Source organism: Cupressus sempervirens, chromosome 3 (assembly GCF_028749045.1).
Source record: "Cupressus sempervirens isolate cs-2001-9-10 chromosome 3, ASM2874904v1, whole genome shotgun sequence".
In the NCBI taxonomy this organism is placed as follows: Eukaryota; Viridiplantae; Streptophyta; class Pinopsida; order Cupressales; family Cupressaceae; genus Cupressus; species Cupressus sempervirens.
The window spans coordinates 99,333,685-99,353,316 of NC_143120.1; the positions used below are offsets into that span (position 1 = coordinate 99,333,685).

Here is a 19,632-nt window from a genome sequence, read left to right on the forward strand (position 1 = left end):
GGAAGAGGATAGATGGCCGAAAGTTGTCTTTAGTGACACACTATGTAAGCGAAAAAGGACATGGATGCAACAAAACATCAAGTGGATGAGTAAATGGAATATTCATTTCAATATGTGCCCCACAAGTAATAAAGAAATAAAGGTCTTTGTTATGGAGAAATTCTACAAGAGAAATTGGGGAAGTGAGATTGGGAGGAAGAAACTATATTATATAAATGAGTTCAACCCCACTTGTGATCAGCTCGAAAAAGTGTACATAGGAGCCAACATTTCTTGGAGAGCTAAAATTCTTATTGCTCAGCTGAGAACCAACTCTCACCAACTTCGTTGTGAGACCGGGCGTTGGAAGAGGCCAAAGGAGGCTTGGGAAGAGAGAATTTGCAGATTTTGCAATTCTGGGAAAGTGGAAACTGAACAGCACTTTATTCTAGAATGTGAGGCCTACAAGGATAGCAGGGATAAGTTTGCAGATACTATATGTGACAGTTCTTGGCATAACCTGTTCAACGAAGAGTACATTGAGCAATTGGGGGGGCTCATCATTAGTCTACACAAGAGGCGAACAGCGCTACTTAAGTCTGCTTGAGTTGTCTTGCTGTCCCATAGGCTATTTTTGGCCTCGTGGACGTTAAAATTTTATCTATCTATCTATCTTTTTCCCATAAAAATCTAGGAGGGTTTTGCATGACTGTCCTAAAAATCATGGTCTTTTGTTTTTTTATAGATTTTTACCCTTTTTCCACAAAATCAAAGGTATATGGTTCGATCATCACATTGAGGGTTTGACAAGTTTTACACAATATCATGTTTCCATTTTTTTGCCAATATTTTTGTCAACAAAAATCGAATCTTTTTAAAAGCAGATCTCAGTGTCTCAGGATAAAGGGAGGTATGGATTTGTTATCCAACACCAGGTTAGAATGATCATGGTAAGCTTCGTCATATTCAGAAGTACTATAGAACCAGGGAAGGACTCAGCAGCAGGCTCTGTGTGTGTTTTATGACACAGACAACTCAAAATTAAATACTAGGGGTACTCTATCCTCTCTAGAACAAAGTCTCCAATGTACTAAATAGATGAAATTTGTGACCACAAAGATGACTCCAAGGTTCTGAATGTGTGTGATGTTATTGTTTGGGATAGACTCTCATGGTAGGATGATCTACTGAAAGCCTACAAGGGGACTTAAATGGTTACTCAAGATTGTATCCTTAGAAAAAAATTTCCTTTGAGCTTCTGGATTCAACTTCTACTAAGATCTTAAAAAGGATAAAAGATTAAGGCTTGAGGAAAATTAATCTCTTAAAAAGGATAAAAGATTAAGGCTTGAGGAAAATTAATCTAACTCTAAACTAGACCTATGAACATAAGACTGCAAAAATGGAATCTGAAACCTATCCTTGCTTTGCAAATTCTATAACTCCACAAGAACAGTGTTACCACCTAAGGTATTCTAAGGATTTTCACATCACAGATATTTACAAACATTCGAACAATGAACATTGAAATGCAAGTTAAGTTGTCCATCACAAGTTCAGACTAACTTTGCCCAATAGTTGAAAATCATCCAACTATCAAAAGTATAAACATATTGATTCCATAATGAACATTCTTATCAAATCCTTCATTCAATCTAACAAATTGGAAATAAGATTTACTCTCAGTAAGAGACAAGAAACCATGTAACTTGCAAAAGATATTAAATTCACCAACATTCGAACAATGAATTTAATTAAGAAGTGCTTTATTTAACAATCTTTGAATCTTTGTTTTACAAATGAGAGGAGTGGAGCTTATAGAGGAGTTCAAACACAAATGAAGGGCCCATGATGGCAAAGATTAAGACAACTATACTTTAATTAGTGTTCCTTATGTAATGAGAATCAATGAAAAATAAACAACTCTTCTCATCAGAGATGGATTCGTGTTGAATCACTACTCATGAAACATGGGTCAATGAATTTGACTCAAAATCAGAGAGTTAAATCCTGATAGCAATATTACAATTTGACTTGCTGTAGAAATTATCTCCTATTTATCAACTCATCCATTGCATTCTTCTAGAAGAAAACATCTTAGTTGTCAATTCCGGATACGAATCCAATTCAAGCATGTGAATCAGATCCGTAGATTTGTGATTTTTTTTCCCAATTAGGATTCACGGAGGATTCATGAACACACACACATACACACACAAATATATATATATATATATATATATATATATATATATATATATATATATATATATATATATATATTTGTGTGTGCATACATACATACATAGATACATATATATGTGTGTGTGTGTGTGTGTGTGTGTGTGGATGTATGGATGTATGTATGCGTGCGTGCGTGCATGGATGTATATATGCATGTATGTGTGTATGTGTGCATAGATATATTTATGTATGTATGTCTCTGTGTGTGCATTATTTATACTAAAAAATGATAGAAATATACATAATTCTATAACTAAATCATTTCAAAGTATGAATCAATGAGTCAAAGCCATTACGATTATAAGAAAATAATAAATAAATAAATAATTTTAAAAAGAATCTGGACAAATCCGGATCTGGCCTCTAGGGCATGAATCCGGTAACTAGGGAAAATATCTCTTATCCCGATGGAAGAAAAGATCGGGTTCATTAAATTTGGACGCCTTGTCATGAAAATATTTGATTGGTGGAGATAGGTGGTTACCAACTTACCACCTCATCATGCTTATCTCTCAAGCTTCGAACAATTCTTCTTCAATTTTGGTAATTTGAGATTTTGGAAAAATAAATATTCCCAAATTATAACTTTCTTAAGCTTGGAATTTTCTCCTTTTTGAATGTTCTTTTTTGACGCAATATTTTGGGCTTGTTGATGTGAACTTTGAATTGGAAGATGTCTTTGAAATCTTCCCGTGTTCATCTATCCTTCTTTCTATCTTGGGATTCTTTGTAGGTGATGAAGTCCTTGCTTGTGCTTGTTTTTTTCTCATTTGTGAATGTCATCTTTTCTTAAATACCATTTGAAACTCTTCCTTTGATCTTGATCATTGGATATCTAGGTTGTCGTAGCATCTCTTTCAGCTTTGCCTTTAATCTGGACACGGCCTTATGAATTTTGGAAATAATGAAGTTGCGTCCTCAGGTCTAATTTTAGGAAATTTTGCATACTTAGGCAATTTGAAGTCATCCTAAGATGGGAGGGATTTGCTTGTGCTTCTGGATTTTCTCACAACATTCCTTGGCAAATTTCACTTGAAATAGAAATTTTATACTTCTTGGTGGACTTCATGCTCACTCACTTAACTGCAGTTGCAATGCCTTCTTGATTTAATCAGATTTGATGGTGGATTGAGAATTTTCTCGACACTTGGCCAATTTCAAAGCTCCTTAGTTCAAGCAGACTTCAACTTGGAACAAAGAACTTCCTTCTTAATAGGGGTTGCCTTCATATGAATTTGTGGCTATTTTCCACACTTCAACAAATTTATCATCCTCCTTTCAAGGGAAATTTCATAATCATTTAGGAATTCTTCCATGTTGGAGGGTAGACTTCAGATTTGTTCAAGGAACTTCAAACACTAAGCAATTTTCTAAGACTTATAAACTTGAGTGGAGCTCATGCGTGTTTGTGGAATTAGCCATGCCTTATCATATTTTCTTTGTGCACAACTGTTTCATCCTTTGATTGAACTTCATCATGGATTGAGGAATTTCTTCAATTTTTTGCCAAATTTGCAATCATCCTCTAGGTTGCATGGACTTGGCTTGGAAACAAGAATTTTCCACAAGGAAACTTCATTTAGAAATAGGAATTTCCATGAATTCTTGAGTGGATTTCATGCTGATTTGAGAAATTTTGCCATGCCCTAGACAAGTTCTTCATGTTGGAGCCGACTTCCTGTTGAAATAAGGATCTTTGAAGAAAAGAATTGATTTCTTTTCTTTAAACTTCCAAAGTCCATCTCCGCTTGCTTTTCTCTTGAATTTCATGTTTATTTCCTCATTGTCTTTAGTCTTAAATCTGAAAAATACTGCCATAGCTGCAATTTCCTGTAAATATACCTTAGTTAGAAAGGGCTTTCTTTCTCTAAGTTAATTTTTTATTCCAAGCAGCTTTTATTTCAAGATTTGTCCTCAGTTTTCTAAAACATCGAACTTTCAATCAAGAACTAGAGATGAAAGCATGAAAAAGAAAGAAAAAACTTGCTCAGCACTTAGACAAATTCATCAAATCTGTCCTAATTCTGAAAGTTTCAAACTGAAATTTTGAAACTTCATGAAGAACTTCCTTTGAAACCTGCATGAAAACTCACTTAAATATGTTCATCAAGTTAAAAAAACTTGAAAATCATAAAAAATCTTGAAAGAAATTCGAGCTGTGATTGAAAATTATTCATAAAACTGATGAAAAATCCTTCCTTGACCTGCCAATATGTTAGTTTATGCTCAAAAACTCTCAATTAATCTTCTGAAAATCAGAAGAAGAAAAATTAAAAATCGATTTAGCTTGAAAAACATGAACAAAACTGATTGAAATCCTCAATGGCAGCCATAAAAATCACCTTGAATTCTCACTCTTGCTCCTGCAATCAGGAAATTTCTCAAGAATTGAACTCCAAATCTTGCTCTCCAACTTAAGCATGAGAAGAATGGCAAACCTGTTGCTTATATAAACAATTTTCTGCTTTCAAGAAGAAGTCGATCCCTATATTGTAGGCTTTGCTTTTTTATATTTTCCTAAATTTAGGAAACATAGGAAACTCGCTATTTTTAGCATTTATAATATCCATAAATAAGGCATAATTTCTTTGGATAAGAATTTATTTGTGATATTGCTATCGGGATTTAACTGTGTGATTTTTGAGTCAAACTCATTGACCCATGTTTCATGAGTAGTGATTCAACATGAATCCATCTCTCATGAGAATAAATGGAACACTTAGCACTCATTGGATCTAGGTGATGCTCACAGGGGTGAAGCACCGAGACTTCCCAGGGACTTCCCGGGAGGTCACCCATCCCAGGGGTTAAGCGCGCTCAGGCGGGAGTAGTACTGGGATGGGTGACCTCCCGGGAAGTCCAGGTGCTTCACCCCTGTGAGCATCACCTAGATCCAATGAGTGCTAAGTGTTCCATTTATTCTCATGAGAGATGGATTCATGTTGAATCACTACTCATGAAACATGGGTCAATGAGTTTGACTCAAAAATCACACAATTAAATCCTGATAGCAATATCACAATTTGACTTGCTGTGGAAATTATCTCCTACTTATCAAAGAATTTATTTGTGATATTGCTATCGGGATTTAACTGTGTGATTTTTGAGTCAAACTCATTGACCCATGTTTCATGAGTAGTGATTCAACATGAATCCATCTCTCATGAGAATAAATGGAACACTTAGCACTCATTGGATCTAGGTGATGCTCACAGGGGTGAAGCACCGAGACTTCCCAGGGACTTCCCGGGAGGTCACCCATCCCAGGGGTTAAGCGCGCTCAGGCGGGAGTAGTACTGGGATGGGTGACCTCCCGGGAAGTCCCGGTGCTTCACCCCTGTGAGCATCACCTCGATCCAATGAGTGCGAAGTGTTCCATTTATTCTCATGAGAGATGGATTCATGTTGAATCACTACTCATGAAACATGGGTCAATGAGTTTGACTCAAAAATCACACAGTTAAATCCTGATTGCAATATCACAATTTGACTTGCTGTGGAAATTATCTCCTACTTATCAAAGAATTTATTTGTTTTGATCTTGTTTTTAAATTTTTTTTCTATTTTCAAAGTTTTATCCTCTCCTTCATAGTTTGAGCTTCTAGAATAAAGCACAATTTTTTTTATTTTTTTTATATAATTTTTCCCTTTCTTGTGCCTTCTTTCTTCTAGAATTTCCTCAAGACTTGATCTTTTTGTATTATCCTAGAATTTTCTCAATTTTGAATGCCATTCCTTGAGTTGAAATCTGAAATTCCATCCTTGACATGATACATCTACATATGCCACACGCACACCTTACGGATCAAGGTCACATGCCATTCATCAAATCTGTCATATGGACTAAGTCTCCACTGTACACCATATTTCACTCCCACCAACTGTAAGCCCTAACATTCAATGCATAATTTGTCTTCGCCGATTTGAATTGGACAGTAACATAGGCATCTAGCACAACGGCATTGAAGCAAGGAACATTAGACCAAGAAACTGTATCTTTGGAGGTTGAGATTTTATGAGAAGAACATTGCTTCACTCGGAAGGCAACGTATCTTAAGAAACTGATTCTGTAATGGATAGACCCAAATATTTTTGTCGATGTCCTGAAAGACATTATAAATCATATTCACTTCTTATGATATCTACTAAGGTGACAATTATTCCATTATATTAGATTTCATGAAGGCGTTATAGATCATCATGTATAGCCTCATAGGTCTTTGTAAACCTTTGTATTAGCCATCTATTTATCTATTTAGCATGACACCTTAGAGAGAAGATACAGAGTATATATATGGGCAGACAGCAGCAGGAGTACCTTGCTTCTGCTTGCTATTAAAAAACCTTCATTCCTTGTCATCGAAGTCTCTCATGGCTTGCATTAAAAAAGTCAGAAGGAACTCAAATGTCGAACTGAGAATCTTTGTGAGTTTGAGCAGCGAACTGAAGAAATCTCTCCATTTACAAAAGCAGTATATCCATTATCTACATCACTAGCAAACATTTATAGATGGACTTTCAAACTTTGCTATGAGGCTATCATGCATATCCTTACAGCCAATACACTCCAATTCATCATTTACGAGATAATGGGTTATGAGCAGGTTGAAGAATATTAACAGGTTTTGTATATCTGATTTAATCTAAAGGAGTGAGACATCAGTATGTACCTATCAGAAGTCTACTCTTCTGGTATGTATAAGCCATAATAATAATGCATGGAATTCTTCAAAAGCCATTGGAATGAAAAGTTCAGTTGAAGATTATTATGACGTGGAAAATTGACTTATAAATGGTGTGTTATATTTCGCACTGGAACCATAAATTTCATTGTAGAAGAATAAGTATTTTTAAATAGAGATTACTTTGATTTAGATTGTTGCGTATGCTTATGCTAGTATGACTAGCAAGTAAAACCAAGTGGGTTTTGGAAAGCGATGTGAATGATAGTTTGCAAAAAAGTGATTGTGCTGAGAGAGTTATATAAATCTTTGTAGATACATGTGCAAGCAAATGCATTCGAAACACTTAACAATGGAACAATGCAGCAAGTGTTTGGTATCTACCGTTTTGGTAAAATCATTTACGATTTTGGCCTCTTCTTGCCTATAAAATGGAGGTATGAGATAGTGGTTTTATATCATTGTTTGGAGGATCACAAATGGTGTTAGAATTTTGTTATAGAGTAGAGAGTCAATGTTGACAATGTATCATGTACATTGAAAACTAATACATTTTTCCTCTTTCTTTGGTGGATTTTCTTCCCTGAAAAACATTCTACATGTAAATCGTGTCTATATGATTTGTTGATTTATGCATCTACACAATAATCGTGTATAGGAATTATTTCAGCATTGCATGCACTTTGAAGAAGATTTATTGCTGTAATTTTATGTCGTTTCTCAATATTTGATATCCTTGATAATGCTTATGTAAGTATTATTAGGTCCAAAATTACTCAAAGGGTGGGGGTGAATCAGTAATCTATAAGATTCAAAAATTTATCAACTTGATACCAAATGATTAACCCAAATCAGATCTACTCAATAAAACATACAAACCACATTCATCCAATGTTAGCTTATGAAGCAAAAAGCAAATCAACACATGAAAGCATCCACACAGTAACACAATAACACCAATATTTTTCACGTAGAAACCCTTGGTCAAAGGGAAAAACCACAGTGGGAATAGTACCCACAAGTAATTTGCACTCTTCTGAAATGCACCTAGTTAAAGGACTAGCCCTGTGCTTACAATAATGCCAGGCTAAGAGCAGACCTTGTTAGGAGTCGCCCAATTAAGGGATTTGCATGTAGCCCTTTTAGGATATTTACCCTATTAGGTGTAACCTCGTTGGAGGATTTCTAACTCAAGTTAATGAGTCACCCACTTAGGGGAATTGATCTTCAAACCTGTTAGGATCCTACTCACCCTGTTAGTAGTGACCCAGTTAAGGGATTTAGCTTGGAAAACCTGTTAGGATTCAACAAGAAGGATGATCTAGGCATAGCACTTCTCTCTTGCTTTTACAGATCCAATTAAGCTCTAATTTTGTTTCCTCTTGAAGACATTCAATCAACTGCTTGACTGCATCCACCATTCACAATCTACAACCTTGCAAATACAGCTGACTGCAATAAAAATATACACTTCACTTGTTAGGGCGGCCATTGCCTTAACCAAAACGTATTACATTTGAATTTCAAAATTGGCCCACCAAAATGTGTTGCCAACCCCTAATCCATCATTTACCAGATCTACTCGACCGCCGAATTGAACCACACATCAATTTGACAAAGAACATCTAGCCCTTCTCAATTTTTCCAATAATCATGCATAACTTCAAGAAATTCGATCACAAGGATTGACGCAAGGCCAAATCATTATAACCCAATAATGCCACATCATTTCAACACCCTTGATCTTGAAAAGGTTCGCCAGAGTTGGCCACAACATCACCAACTAGTTTCAAACATAAATTGCTCTTAGTGTTCTATGAACTTATCGCAATGTGATCTTCAATCAATCCAAATCATGTCTTCCAATAAACAAAACACTGTGTGATCTATACATCAATGCACAACTAAGTCTAAGTTCATATATCCAAAATCACAACATATGATTCATCACAGATTTGATAGACCAATCAAATCATTCACCTTCTGTCACTAATTGTTCTTCCCAATTGCTCTGTCTCGCTTCAATTGATCATAACTTTGTCCAATCGTATTTCCAGTTTGTGCGATCACATACACTACATCTAGAGGCAGCTCTGAGTATCCATTGCCAACCACTCACTCTAACTCTTACTGCAACACAACTATAACATTGAATTCCACTCTACTTGTACTAGAACAATGCTTCTGATAGACTGCCAACCAACAAGACTTTAAGTTAACATCAATGACAACACAATACCTAATTAATAGAGCATCAAACATGTACTACAACCTCTCATCAATACAATTTCCATCAATTATGCCAACAGCTTATACATACACATGGATTTATTGTACGCGTGCTAAATTTGGAGTTTTCACAAAGGAATTTGAAGCCTAGGTTAAAAAACAAACAAATTATAAGTCTTGAGATTCGACAATGGTGGTGAATATTGCTCTAGGGAATTCGGTGAGTATTGTAAGTGCTTACTGCTATACTTGGGAATTTACATACATGAAATCATACAAATGGTAGTTCATACCAAATATAGGAGTAAAATATATCTTTGTAAGCTCATTCATTCATTACAGAAAATAAGACCAGAGATGGTTGGCCAAGGATTACGATTTACCTGACAATACCATACCCACTACCTTTGTGGTACATGACATATTAAAAGGACTTGATAATTGCCAAGAGGGACACAATTGTTAACCAACCGACAAGACAACTACTCGAGAGTGATAACAAACAAAATCCAAATAATTAATTCATTGATGGAAACCCAAAATTATCAAACATAACAATAGGCATTTTATGCCAACTGCATTATCCCCCAAAAGAAAAAGTCATCTTCCAGACAACTAAGTATACATCAACTAATATCCAAGAAGACTAATGACAAGAGTGTAGATGATAACTAGCATTGTGCAAACTGAAAGATAAAGTGTACTTCGAAAATAAAATGAGGGTCTGGGTGCAATGACCCTACTGGGGTTGAGGGTCAGCACACTTGCCCAAAGACCAAATTTGTAGCTTGAGAAGCACGAACAACTCCATGACGTGCATCATTTTCATATTTTTTAAGATGCTAAGAATAATGTTCAAGGAGCCCAAATATAGAGATTTTATGTGAAAATTATGTTGTACAAGCTACAAGAGCCAAATCAACTTATGATCCTACAATTACCACATCCATTGGCCCCTCTTGTCAAGGTGTTGCCTCACTACCAAGTTCTTCCACAATGTGCCACATGGTTCACCCATATAGACATCCTAATGCCATGTTGCCAACCATACATTAAACATAAAATGGTACTTCATACCTCATTTAACAAGTGGTGAATTCAGTACAGTGTAGAACAAGCTTAAGGAATGGCATGCAAATGTTGTTGGTCATACGTTGTGCGTTGGATAGAGATTTATTACTAAGCTCGTACTTTGTACAGTAGGGACGACCTAAAGACCCATACGAACAAATGATCCAAAGGGTCATATGTATGAAACCATTAAAACACACTATGTTTTCCTTGTAAAAAAGAATGATTCTGGAATAACTATACAATGTACAGCATAAAACATCTCCATACTAACCACTATTAAGGTCATACAATTGATTGGATGGCTCATACAGCATACAAACTAAAGGCGTGTACAATTCTTTTGAGGGTTTATAAGAATTGTGGGCATGACTATACAATGCTTGAGACGATTGTTCATGATGAACCATATAGTTGATTTTCCCTTAGGTGGAGTTGTCTATACATAATGGACTTCAGTCTATACATGATAAACTTGTCATAAGGTAATGACTCGAACAAAATGTTGCAAGTGTCATAAAGGGATTGATGTACCCATACAGTTGATGTACGGTAAAATAGAGATGAAAATGTTGCATAGAACACAAAGGACATATGTAAGGACTTGCAAATTGGCAAATGACATAGAGAACATTGTGGAAAGTAGGACCAAGGATTACTATGTACGATGTTGTACTACTAAGAGAAAGAAAAGGTACGGTGTGGATGTCATCTAGAATGTGTTGTATGGCATGTAATTCTCTCAGACCATACATTGTGTTCAGTGGTAAAACTGAAGCACTTTAATAGGATGTAGGCGTCTGCTTTACAAGGCACCGAGCCATTCAAATATGTATGTGTGAGGGAAAGGGGTATTTTTAAGTATGATTCCACTTATGATCCGAATAAGATTAGCTAGGACCCAAAGGAAGAAGGGTACTAATACTAAATCCGAGTTGTAAAGAGGAATGTGATACCAAGAAATACACTCTTAGGCCCTTGATAGGATAATGTGAATGTGAAATTGAACTAATTGCTTAGGAAATGTAAATCTATATGCTATGTGAATACAATTAGCCCAATTAAGATACAAATATAGGGTAAAGATATGAAATGAAATGAAATACAAAAGACTCACCTTGAAATGCATAGAGGAAGATATGTTTATGCTCAATTACTTTTAGATATGAATCTTTTCTGAACTTTGGTCTGCGATTCTTCAAATGAAACGACAAAAGGAACAAAACCTAGAAATCTCCCCGGAATCTGAGACTGAAGGATTAGGTTGACATGGAAGGACATCCTACATATAGGTTGACGTAGTTCGCAACTCCAAAACTAGCGACTCTAGAAAGCTTGCGAACTATAGGTTATAAATCTACAATCCTTTCTGCTCCCAACACAGAGGACATTTGTAAGGACTCGCAAACTAGCAAATGACATAGAGAATATTGTCGAAAGCAGAACCAAGGATTACTATGTACAATGTTGTGCTACTATGAAAAAGAAAAGGTGTGGTGTGGATGTCATCTAGAATGTGTTGCATGGCATGTAATTGTCTCAGACCATACATTGTGCTCGGTGGTAAAACCGAAGCGCTTTAATAGGATGTAGGCGTCTGCTTTACGAGGCACCGAGCCATTCAAATATGTATATGTGAGGGAAAGGGGTATTTCTAAGTATGATTCCACATATGATCAAAAAAGATTAGCAAAGACCTAAAGGAAGAAGGGTACTAATACTAAATCCAAGTTGTAAAGAGGAATGTGATACCAAGAAATACACTCTTAGGCCCTTGATAGGATAATGTGAATGTGAAATTGAACTGATTGCTTAGGAAATGTAAATCTAGATGCTATGTGAATACAATTAGCCCAATTAAGATACAAATCTAGGGTAAAGATATGAAATGAAATAAAATACAAAAAGACTCACCTTGAAATGCGTAGAGGAAGGTATGTTTATGCTCAATTACTTTCGGATTTGAATCTTTTCTAAACTTTCGTCTATGATTCTTGAAATGAAACTACGAAAGGAATAGAATCCAGAAATCTCCCCAAAATCTGAGACTGAAGGATTAGGTCGACATGGAAGGACGTCCTAAAACTAGGTTAACGTAGTCTGCAGCTCCAAAACTGGCGACTCCAGAAAGCTTGCAAACTGTAGGTTCCAAATCTGCAATCCTTTCTGCTCCCAACCTACAAATCACCACAAAAAAGAAAGGTTTGGGGGTTGGGGTTAATGAGGGCTTGCCTTGGTCAAGCCCTAGGTTAAGGAATTGACCGTAAATGAGAAATGTAAATGTAAAAAACTATAAAGAACAAGATAAATGTTAGGATTCACCTTGCCAACGTGTATGTAATGTAGGTCTTGAATAAGGAATGTAAGGTATCTCCACAATTTGCAATGGATCTATCATAACTCTATCATGGTGTCATGGATATGGATATGCATCAATGAAGAGGATGAATGCTTCAATGTGGATCTCCTCCCTTGATGGCCAACAATACTCTAAATCTTGAAGAGGAAATGCTCACAAAGGATTCTCCAATGATAGATAAAATCTCCTTGCTTGAATGCTTGAATACTTGAACTCCTTGAATGCAAAAGGCTGAAAATCTTCACTAGAGAGCAGAGTTTGAGAATGAGATGCTTGATGTTCATGAGATATGGATGAGATATCAAAATGAAGCCTCCAAGTCTCCTTGTATATGAATTTTCCAGCGGGAAAACAATATAGGCCAATTGGATAACGATCATAAACTAATTAAACCCCCCAGGACTTTCGAGCCCCGAAATAAGAACTATCGAGGATTAGGTTGACCTGGGTCGACCTAGTCCAAGACTATGTCAATCTAGGAGGACTATTTTAACCTAGGTCGACCTGGTCCAGGAGGACAAGTCCTGGGTGCCGCAGAGAGCTAGGGCGGATGCCAGAGAGATAAGGTGGAAAGATGAAAGAGAGAAGAGGAAAAGGAGGAAAAGAAGAGCGAGCATGAGCATATCCATGGTCTAAAGAGGGAATCATGAAGAGGAATAAGCTCAACAGTCTTAGAAGGAAAGTACATCCATTTTAAGACGTTACACATTGAAAGGAGTGAATTATTGACATGGTATTCTCACATGATGTTTTCTCCAGGCTACAAGTAATGCCAAATTTGTTCTCTTCTTTCCACTCCTTATAGCCAAGTCTCTGCCAAGATAAAAACAACCATACCCAAGGCAAGAATGGAATTTATAAATTTGCGCAGAATATGAATTAAAAAATGGCCTCTATATAGTCCTCATTATTTTGTGCTTTTAATTTTCCACCTTTGTATTGAATGTTATTTACTTTCCATTTCCTGTCTCCATATTGTTATATGCATGGTCCATAACTCAACACACTTCCATCAATTTCTCTTTCCCAAGAGTTGTAGCTTCAAGAAAATTACTCGTTGGCGTAAATACCTCATTTTGCCAATGGAATAGTCCATTGAGAGAGCTCGTCTCATTCTCCAAACAGCTTCCAAGTTCCAACACCCCTTCATCATTGGATTCCATTGTCCTTCCTTGCTCTATCCTAAACTCTCTACCCTCAAACTCTAATGCCAACTATTGGCTCACTCCCTGGCTCTATTGGTAAATGACCTACTTCCTCCCATCACTCTTGATGGAAAATGATCTTCCAATTGTGGTTTGCCTTTACCATGAGCAGCCACCCTCTTCCAAGAAGGGCACTATCTTCCTTCTTTTCCAATGGAATGGCCACAAAATCCAAAAAGAAATGTTGAGTTCCAATAATGATCTTTTGTGTCATGAGCATCTCGAGTAGTCTGATGTGGAGTTGATCAGCACTTACAAAGTAGAAGGTTGGCGGTCGAAGTGTTGGCTTCCTTAGGCACTTCCAATTTTCCTCTAGCAACACATTGACTCTCGAGCCTCCATCGACAATGGTACTTGTCAACTTTTGTCTCATTATCTTCATCTCAATGACAATTGGATTCCTCCCAATGCATGTCGTCAACAACATCAGGTCAATGGCTAGACTCTCTTTTGGCTTCTCCGTCGATTTGTCGTGTTCTTGTCTAATTGTATCTTTACCAACTACGTAGGCAATGGCCATCTTAGTTGTGGCATGGTTTAAAGAAGGTCGAATACTCATATGGTACAATGGCTTGAGTTGTCTCATTATAGTTTTATACGATTTCAACTATAGTAGAGTACTAGTAGCATCATTTAGGGCTCTTCTCTCCTCCACCATTTCCCATTAAATGTCATCCTTGGCTTCTCAAAGTCCTTTCTTCTCCTTACAAGGGCAGGATATACTACCTTCTTAGTTTGGAGCTTGATGATTGCCAGTACTTCCATGTATTGCTCCTTCACGTCCAAAATATATACTCCCTTCTATTTTGGGCATTCAATGTCGTCATGGTTCCACAGACCATGCCAATTGTACAAAAGACTCTTGTTGTTCTACTCACTTTAGAAATCTTGTGCAAAGTGACCCCACTAGTTACACGTTCAACATTGTATGATAGGGCATCCTCTAGAGTTGTATTGTATGTGATTATGTCACTAATTTTCATGGTTATCTTGCGACACATTTTGGAGTTTAGATGGAGTGGACTCTCCTTCTATGAAGAGTACTTACATTCTTTTAGTCTTCAAATTATATAGAACTTCTATGGCAAATCTCAAAAATATCAATTTAGGACAATTACCTTTTATGTGCCCTTCAATTTTGCACTTCGTACACCATAGTTCATTACTTTCTTTATTGGTCCCTTTCTTAACTTTTAGTTCTTTCCTCATTCTCATCATATCTCATTGTAGGGCCTACATTGTTATTGATTCATCATCACTATTACCCATAGTGCTATCATCATCATGTGTCTTCCACTTCCCTCGAGAGGATGTCTTGTTTTCACTCTCAATGTTCATCGTCCAATTGTAGGCATATATGTACGAGGGTGGAGACACCACTTTCATTTTCTTAGATAGGGAGGGAATCAGCCCCTCGATGAACCACCTCTTCTTCAATCTGTTAGTAGGCTATTCTCCAACTTTCCCAACAATTTCTTGAGCCTACGATAGTAAGCACGTACACTCTCGCTCTTCCCTTGTCTAATAATATAAAAAATTCCAAATCAATCTTATTGGTGTCTTGTAGCAATTTCAACTCAGCCTAAAACACCCTCTTGAGTGCGTCCCAAGAAGCTATGGATGAAGCATCTAGTTTTGTGAACCAGTCGATGGTTGTACCCTATAGTGTTGGTGGAAACGCTCTCAACCAATAGTCTTTGGCATCCTAATTGTTTCCTACCGAGATAGTCCCACAAGTCTTTGAGTGTCTCATAGGGTCTTCTAACCCATTCTCTGTGAACTTCGGTAGTTTCTACCGATCCACATTTGAACTTGTCAAAGGAGTCACCATATTTCTTGCTTGATTGCCCTCTTGTGCATCTAACTTGGATGGACTATTTCGACCACTATGTTCTAGTGTTTTCCCTACACTCTCAACCATGCACGCATCCTCCAAATGTCCACCTCTAGCATACCCAACACCTCGGGTACTTCCAAGCCTTGACTCATACTTGTACTTCCTCCTTTTGAGGGTCTTCAATTCAGATCTTCTAATGATGGGTTCTCCTAAGATGGATAGTTTCTCAATGTATGTCAATCATCCTTCATACCCCTCATCCGCCAAAGTTTGTACAAACAATTGTCTTGCTTGGTGGGCAAGGTATGTTTCATCAACTTTTGCTTGTAATCTTCTTCGTTCTCTTTTTTTCTACAATTCTTAAAGATAGCCCAATCACTTGGTCTTGACCGCTCAAAGGCATGAATCGCATAATGCTTACCCGATTTCTTTTAAGGCAACAATGCCAAAATATTTACCGTCGTACCTGGGAATTTACATACATTAAATAATAATGCAAATGGTAGTGTGTACCAAATATAAGAGTAAAAGATATCATTATAAGCTCATGAGTTCGTTACAAAGAAGAAGACCATAGATGGTCAACCAAGGATTACATTTTACCTAACAATACCATACCCCCTTCCTTGGCAATACACGACATGCTCAAAGGACCCAACAATTGCCAAGAGGGGCATAATCATCAACCAACCGACACAATAACTACTTGAGAGTGATAACAAACTTAATTTAATACATTGACATATAACCAATATTAACAAACATAACAATAGAATGTTATGTCGACTAAAATGAGTATGCAATGTTTTTTGACAAAAAACTAAACTTTACACACCCAACGAAATGGGATTGTACAAAGTTGGACTAATGATTTTGGGTAGAGATTGAAACTAATGCTTGTTAATTGATTAATAGATCTCTTTGCTTGATTCTTGTTATAAAATTCCTTATGAAGTGTGGAAAGATAAGGTGCATTTTGTTTCACACTTCAACTTTAAACGTTTTTGCCTGTGAGGCTTTTATTTATGTGCTTCAAGAAGTGTAATCTAAATTGTGTTTAAAAATATAGAAATACATCTTTGTAGGTTATGGCAAGATTATAATCTTCAGAATACTCTTACTCAAAAAATTATCTATACTATAGATGTGATTTATAGAAAGGTCAAATTTTTTTTTAGGTCTAGACCAATTGAAGGAAAAAAGATAGGATGAAAACAAATGCATTTTGAGACTAAGGAGCAAGCAGATGATATGCAAAAGCAAAAATAGATGGATATAGGATGGCGAGCAAGAAGAGATTTCAAATGAAGATATGTAGGATGAGCATATTGAAGAATCGGTAAAACCCCTTAGTCCTACTTTGATGAGGTCCACAAGAAAAAAATACAGTTGATGGGTATAGCCCACTAGCGTTTTTGTTGTGTGTTTTTTTATCGAGTGCTAATGATGAACTTAGATCTTTTAAGGAGGGCATCTCAGTAAAGGATGGTGAATCTTTCATGCAAGAGTAGATGATGGTTTTGGACAATTGTAACACCTAGGAACTTGTTAGTTTGGCCTGAGAAAGAAAAGTCATTGGTTGCAAGTGGGTGTATAAAAAATCAAATTAGATGGCTAGTTAGAGCAGTACAAGCCCATAATGGTGAGGAAAGGCTACTCCTGAAGAGAGAACGTTCATTTGGTCAATTTTTCTCTATTGTTGCTAAGTTAACCTTTATTAGATTTTTATTATCTATTGTCATCATTAGTGATTTTGAGATTGATCAAATGGATGTTAAAATTGCTTTCTTGCATGTGGATTTTGAGCATATTTACAAGTGACGACGATTTTGTTGTGAAGGGGGAGGAACACTTGGTTTCTGAGTTGAAATGATCATTGTATATTCTATAAAGTCACCTAGTATGTGGTACCAAAAGTTTGATGTTTTTATCTTGAGTATGGGCTTAGTTAGGAGTAAAGAGGATCATTATGATATGTTAAAATTATTGCTGATAAGATTCTAATCATTGTCTTGTATGTCAATGATGTGTTGTTTGTTGGTAACAACAAGGTGATGATTAAGAAGCTCAAAACTCAACTTTTTGATGCATTTGATATAATAATAATAAATTCAAGGCTGCAAAATTCATTCTCGGGATGGATATTAAAAAAAGATTGAATACACAAAAATAGGTTAAATCAAAGTAAGTATGTTGCTAGCATTTTTTAGGGGTTTAGTATGCATGATTGTAAAGTAGCGGTATTCCATTTTCTGCTGGCACTAAGTATAGAGTTGTAAATTGTATACCCTTGCAATTTCACAATGAATAGTGCTTCCATTTGGCTCTTTGATATAGAATGTTTTAATTGCAAAATGTTAACACCGAAACTTTCAATCTCTAGCAATTATGTGATGCTCTTGGCTTTTTGAGTCTGATTTTTTCAGATAGGAGCATTATGTGTGGCCGAAATTAATGTTCTTGCATGCAATTGTGTCAAAGAAAACAATCTAACTTTCTATTTGAAAACCAAGGGAAAAAAAAAACAGAAAGTAGATTTTCTAATTTTCACGTGATTGGCATTGCAACTCTAGAAGCAACGATTTCATTCTCACTATGTACCAAGAATTAACTTTGATGCGTGGCTTGAAGCTCTTCACTTGGTATTCTCGTGGGAATGTCTACAACAGCATCATCAAAGCAATAACATTTTCCTTGAAGGTTTTTCATAGCTTCCAAGTGATATCATTCTATTTAGTTGTTCCCCCTCTATCTTCTTTACCATTCTATGCTCGCGATTGAAGAATTTTGATGTTACCATACCGTATGTAGATAATTTTTCACTATAATCTATCATATTTTTTAAGCTACTCTACATATACTAAAATCTATGCTAACTGAAGTCAAAATCAATAACTTTGAGTTAAACAGACTGCAAAATCAAATAATATGCCCGTAAACAGACGACAAAATAAATAACCCTCCGTTAAAACACAGCCAGATTAATAAGTTTTCGTTAACATGCAGCATTCGTCGCTTGATAAATTTTGCAAGCCAAAATAAATAAATGTTCGTGAACGAAAGGCAATTTCAATAGCTTCTTAGTTGACAGACAGCGATTTGTATAAATCCTAACTAACAGGCTGCAGCCTTTATTACGAATTTGCTAGCAACTTCACAGAAACTACAAATAAACCAGATATCAAAACAGTTACATGCTATTCAGATGACTCTGATGGAGCAGTGAAAAACAACACTATCGTAAAGCAAAAAAAAAGGGGGAAAAAATATTATTTACAAAACGAAGAACTACTGCACTCACTGGTGAGGAGAATGTAAGAGAAGAGAATATAGTAAGCATAAGCCACAGCGTAAAGGAGCAACTGAAGCCCGCTTTCAGCCTCAGGCCCATTTGAGCACCCTTTATGCAACGTAATTCTTACCGTTTAGGCCTGCGCCTGTGCTCCACATCGTGTAGCCCGGGATTCGAAACCAGGTCGGTTGATTTGAACGTGGTTAGATTTTTATACTAAACAAATAAAGTGGATACGATAAAAATGATGTAACGTAAGTCCCAGTATTGTAAGTCGAGTGAACATTACCAAAACTAAGGTTGATTGATTTTCTCTTTAAAAGAAACAAGAAGCAACAAAACAATTTCTTTTTCAGTTGAAATCTGTTGAGATTGTAAAGGAATGGAAAAATTTGGTAATCGACTTCTATAACACGAAAACCTGTGGTGCAAAAAGAATTCATGGGGATGGGAGGCATTATATTCTCTACAAAATAGATGTAGGAATGTAGAATTTTGGAATTGGAAAATCAAAAAGATGCTCTTTACTTTGTTGGTTACCCATGATCTTTTATGGATGCAAAATTTGGGGCAACAACATGGCAGATTAGAAGCGGAGACAAATGGAAAGAATTCAAAAGCATTTAATTATCTGCAACCACAAAAAACCATAGTCCCTTACAAGATCTTATTACCGTAAACCAGTATATTTCTCTTAGAGGCGACAACCATGGTTTGAATATTATGATATTTAA

The 19,632-nt window shown here is 36.3% G+C and overlaps 1 protein-coding gene across 2 annotated transcripts in view; it reads right to left on the reverse strand.

Annotated features, from left to right (window-relative positions):
• The window catches only part of LOC149564974 (calnexin homolog), a 60,372-nt gene extending 41,098 nt beyond the window's left edge, over positions 1-19,274 (reverse strand). Inside the window, exon 1 of one of the 2 annotated variants that reach the window (XR_016361986.1) lies at positions 18,908-19,138. Coding sequence is in view for 1 of the 2 variants with exons in the window: in XM_089818513.1 (XP_089674639.1) it covers positions 18,908-18,997 (90 nt within the window). In the remaining variant the exon portion in view is untranslated. Of the gene's footprint in view, positions 1-18,907 lie in introns of both variants that reach the window. The other variant, XM_089818513.1, reaches the window with a different exon arrangement.
• Between the last annotated feature and the right edge of the window lie 358 nt (positions 19,275-19,632).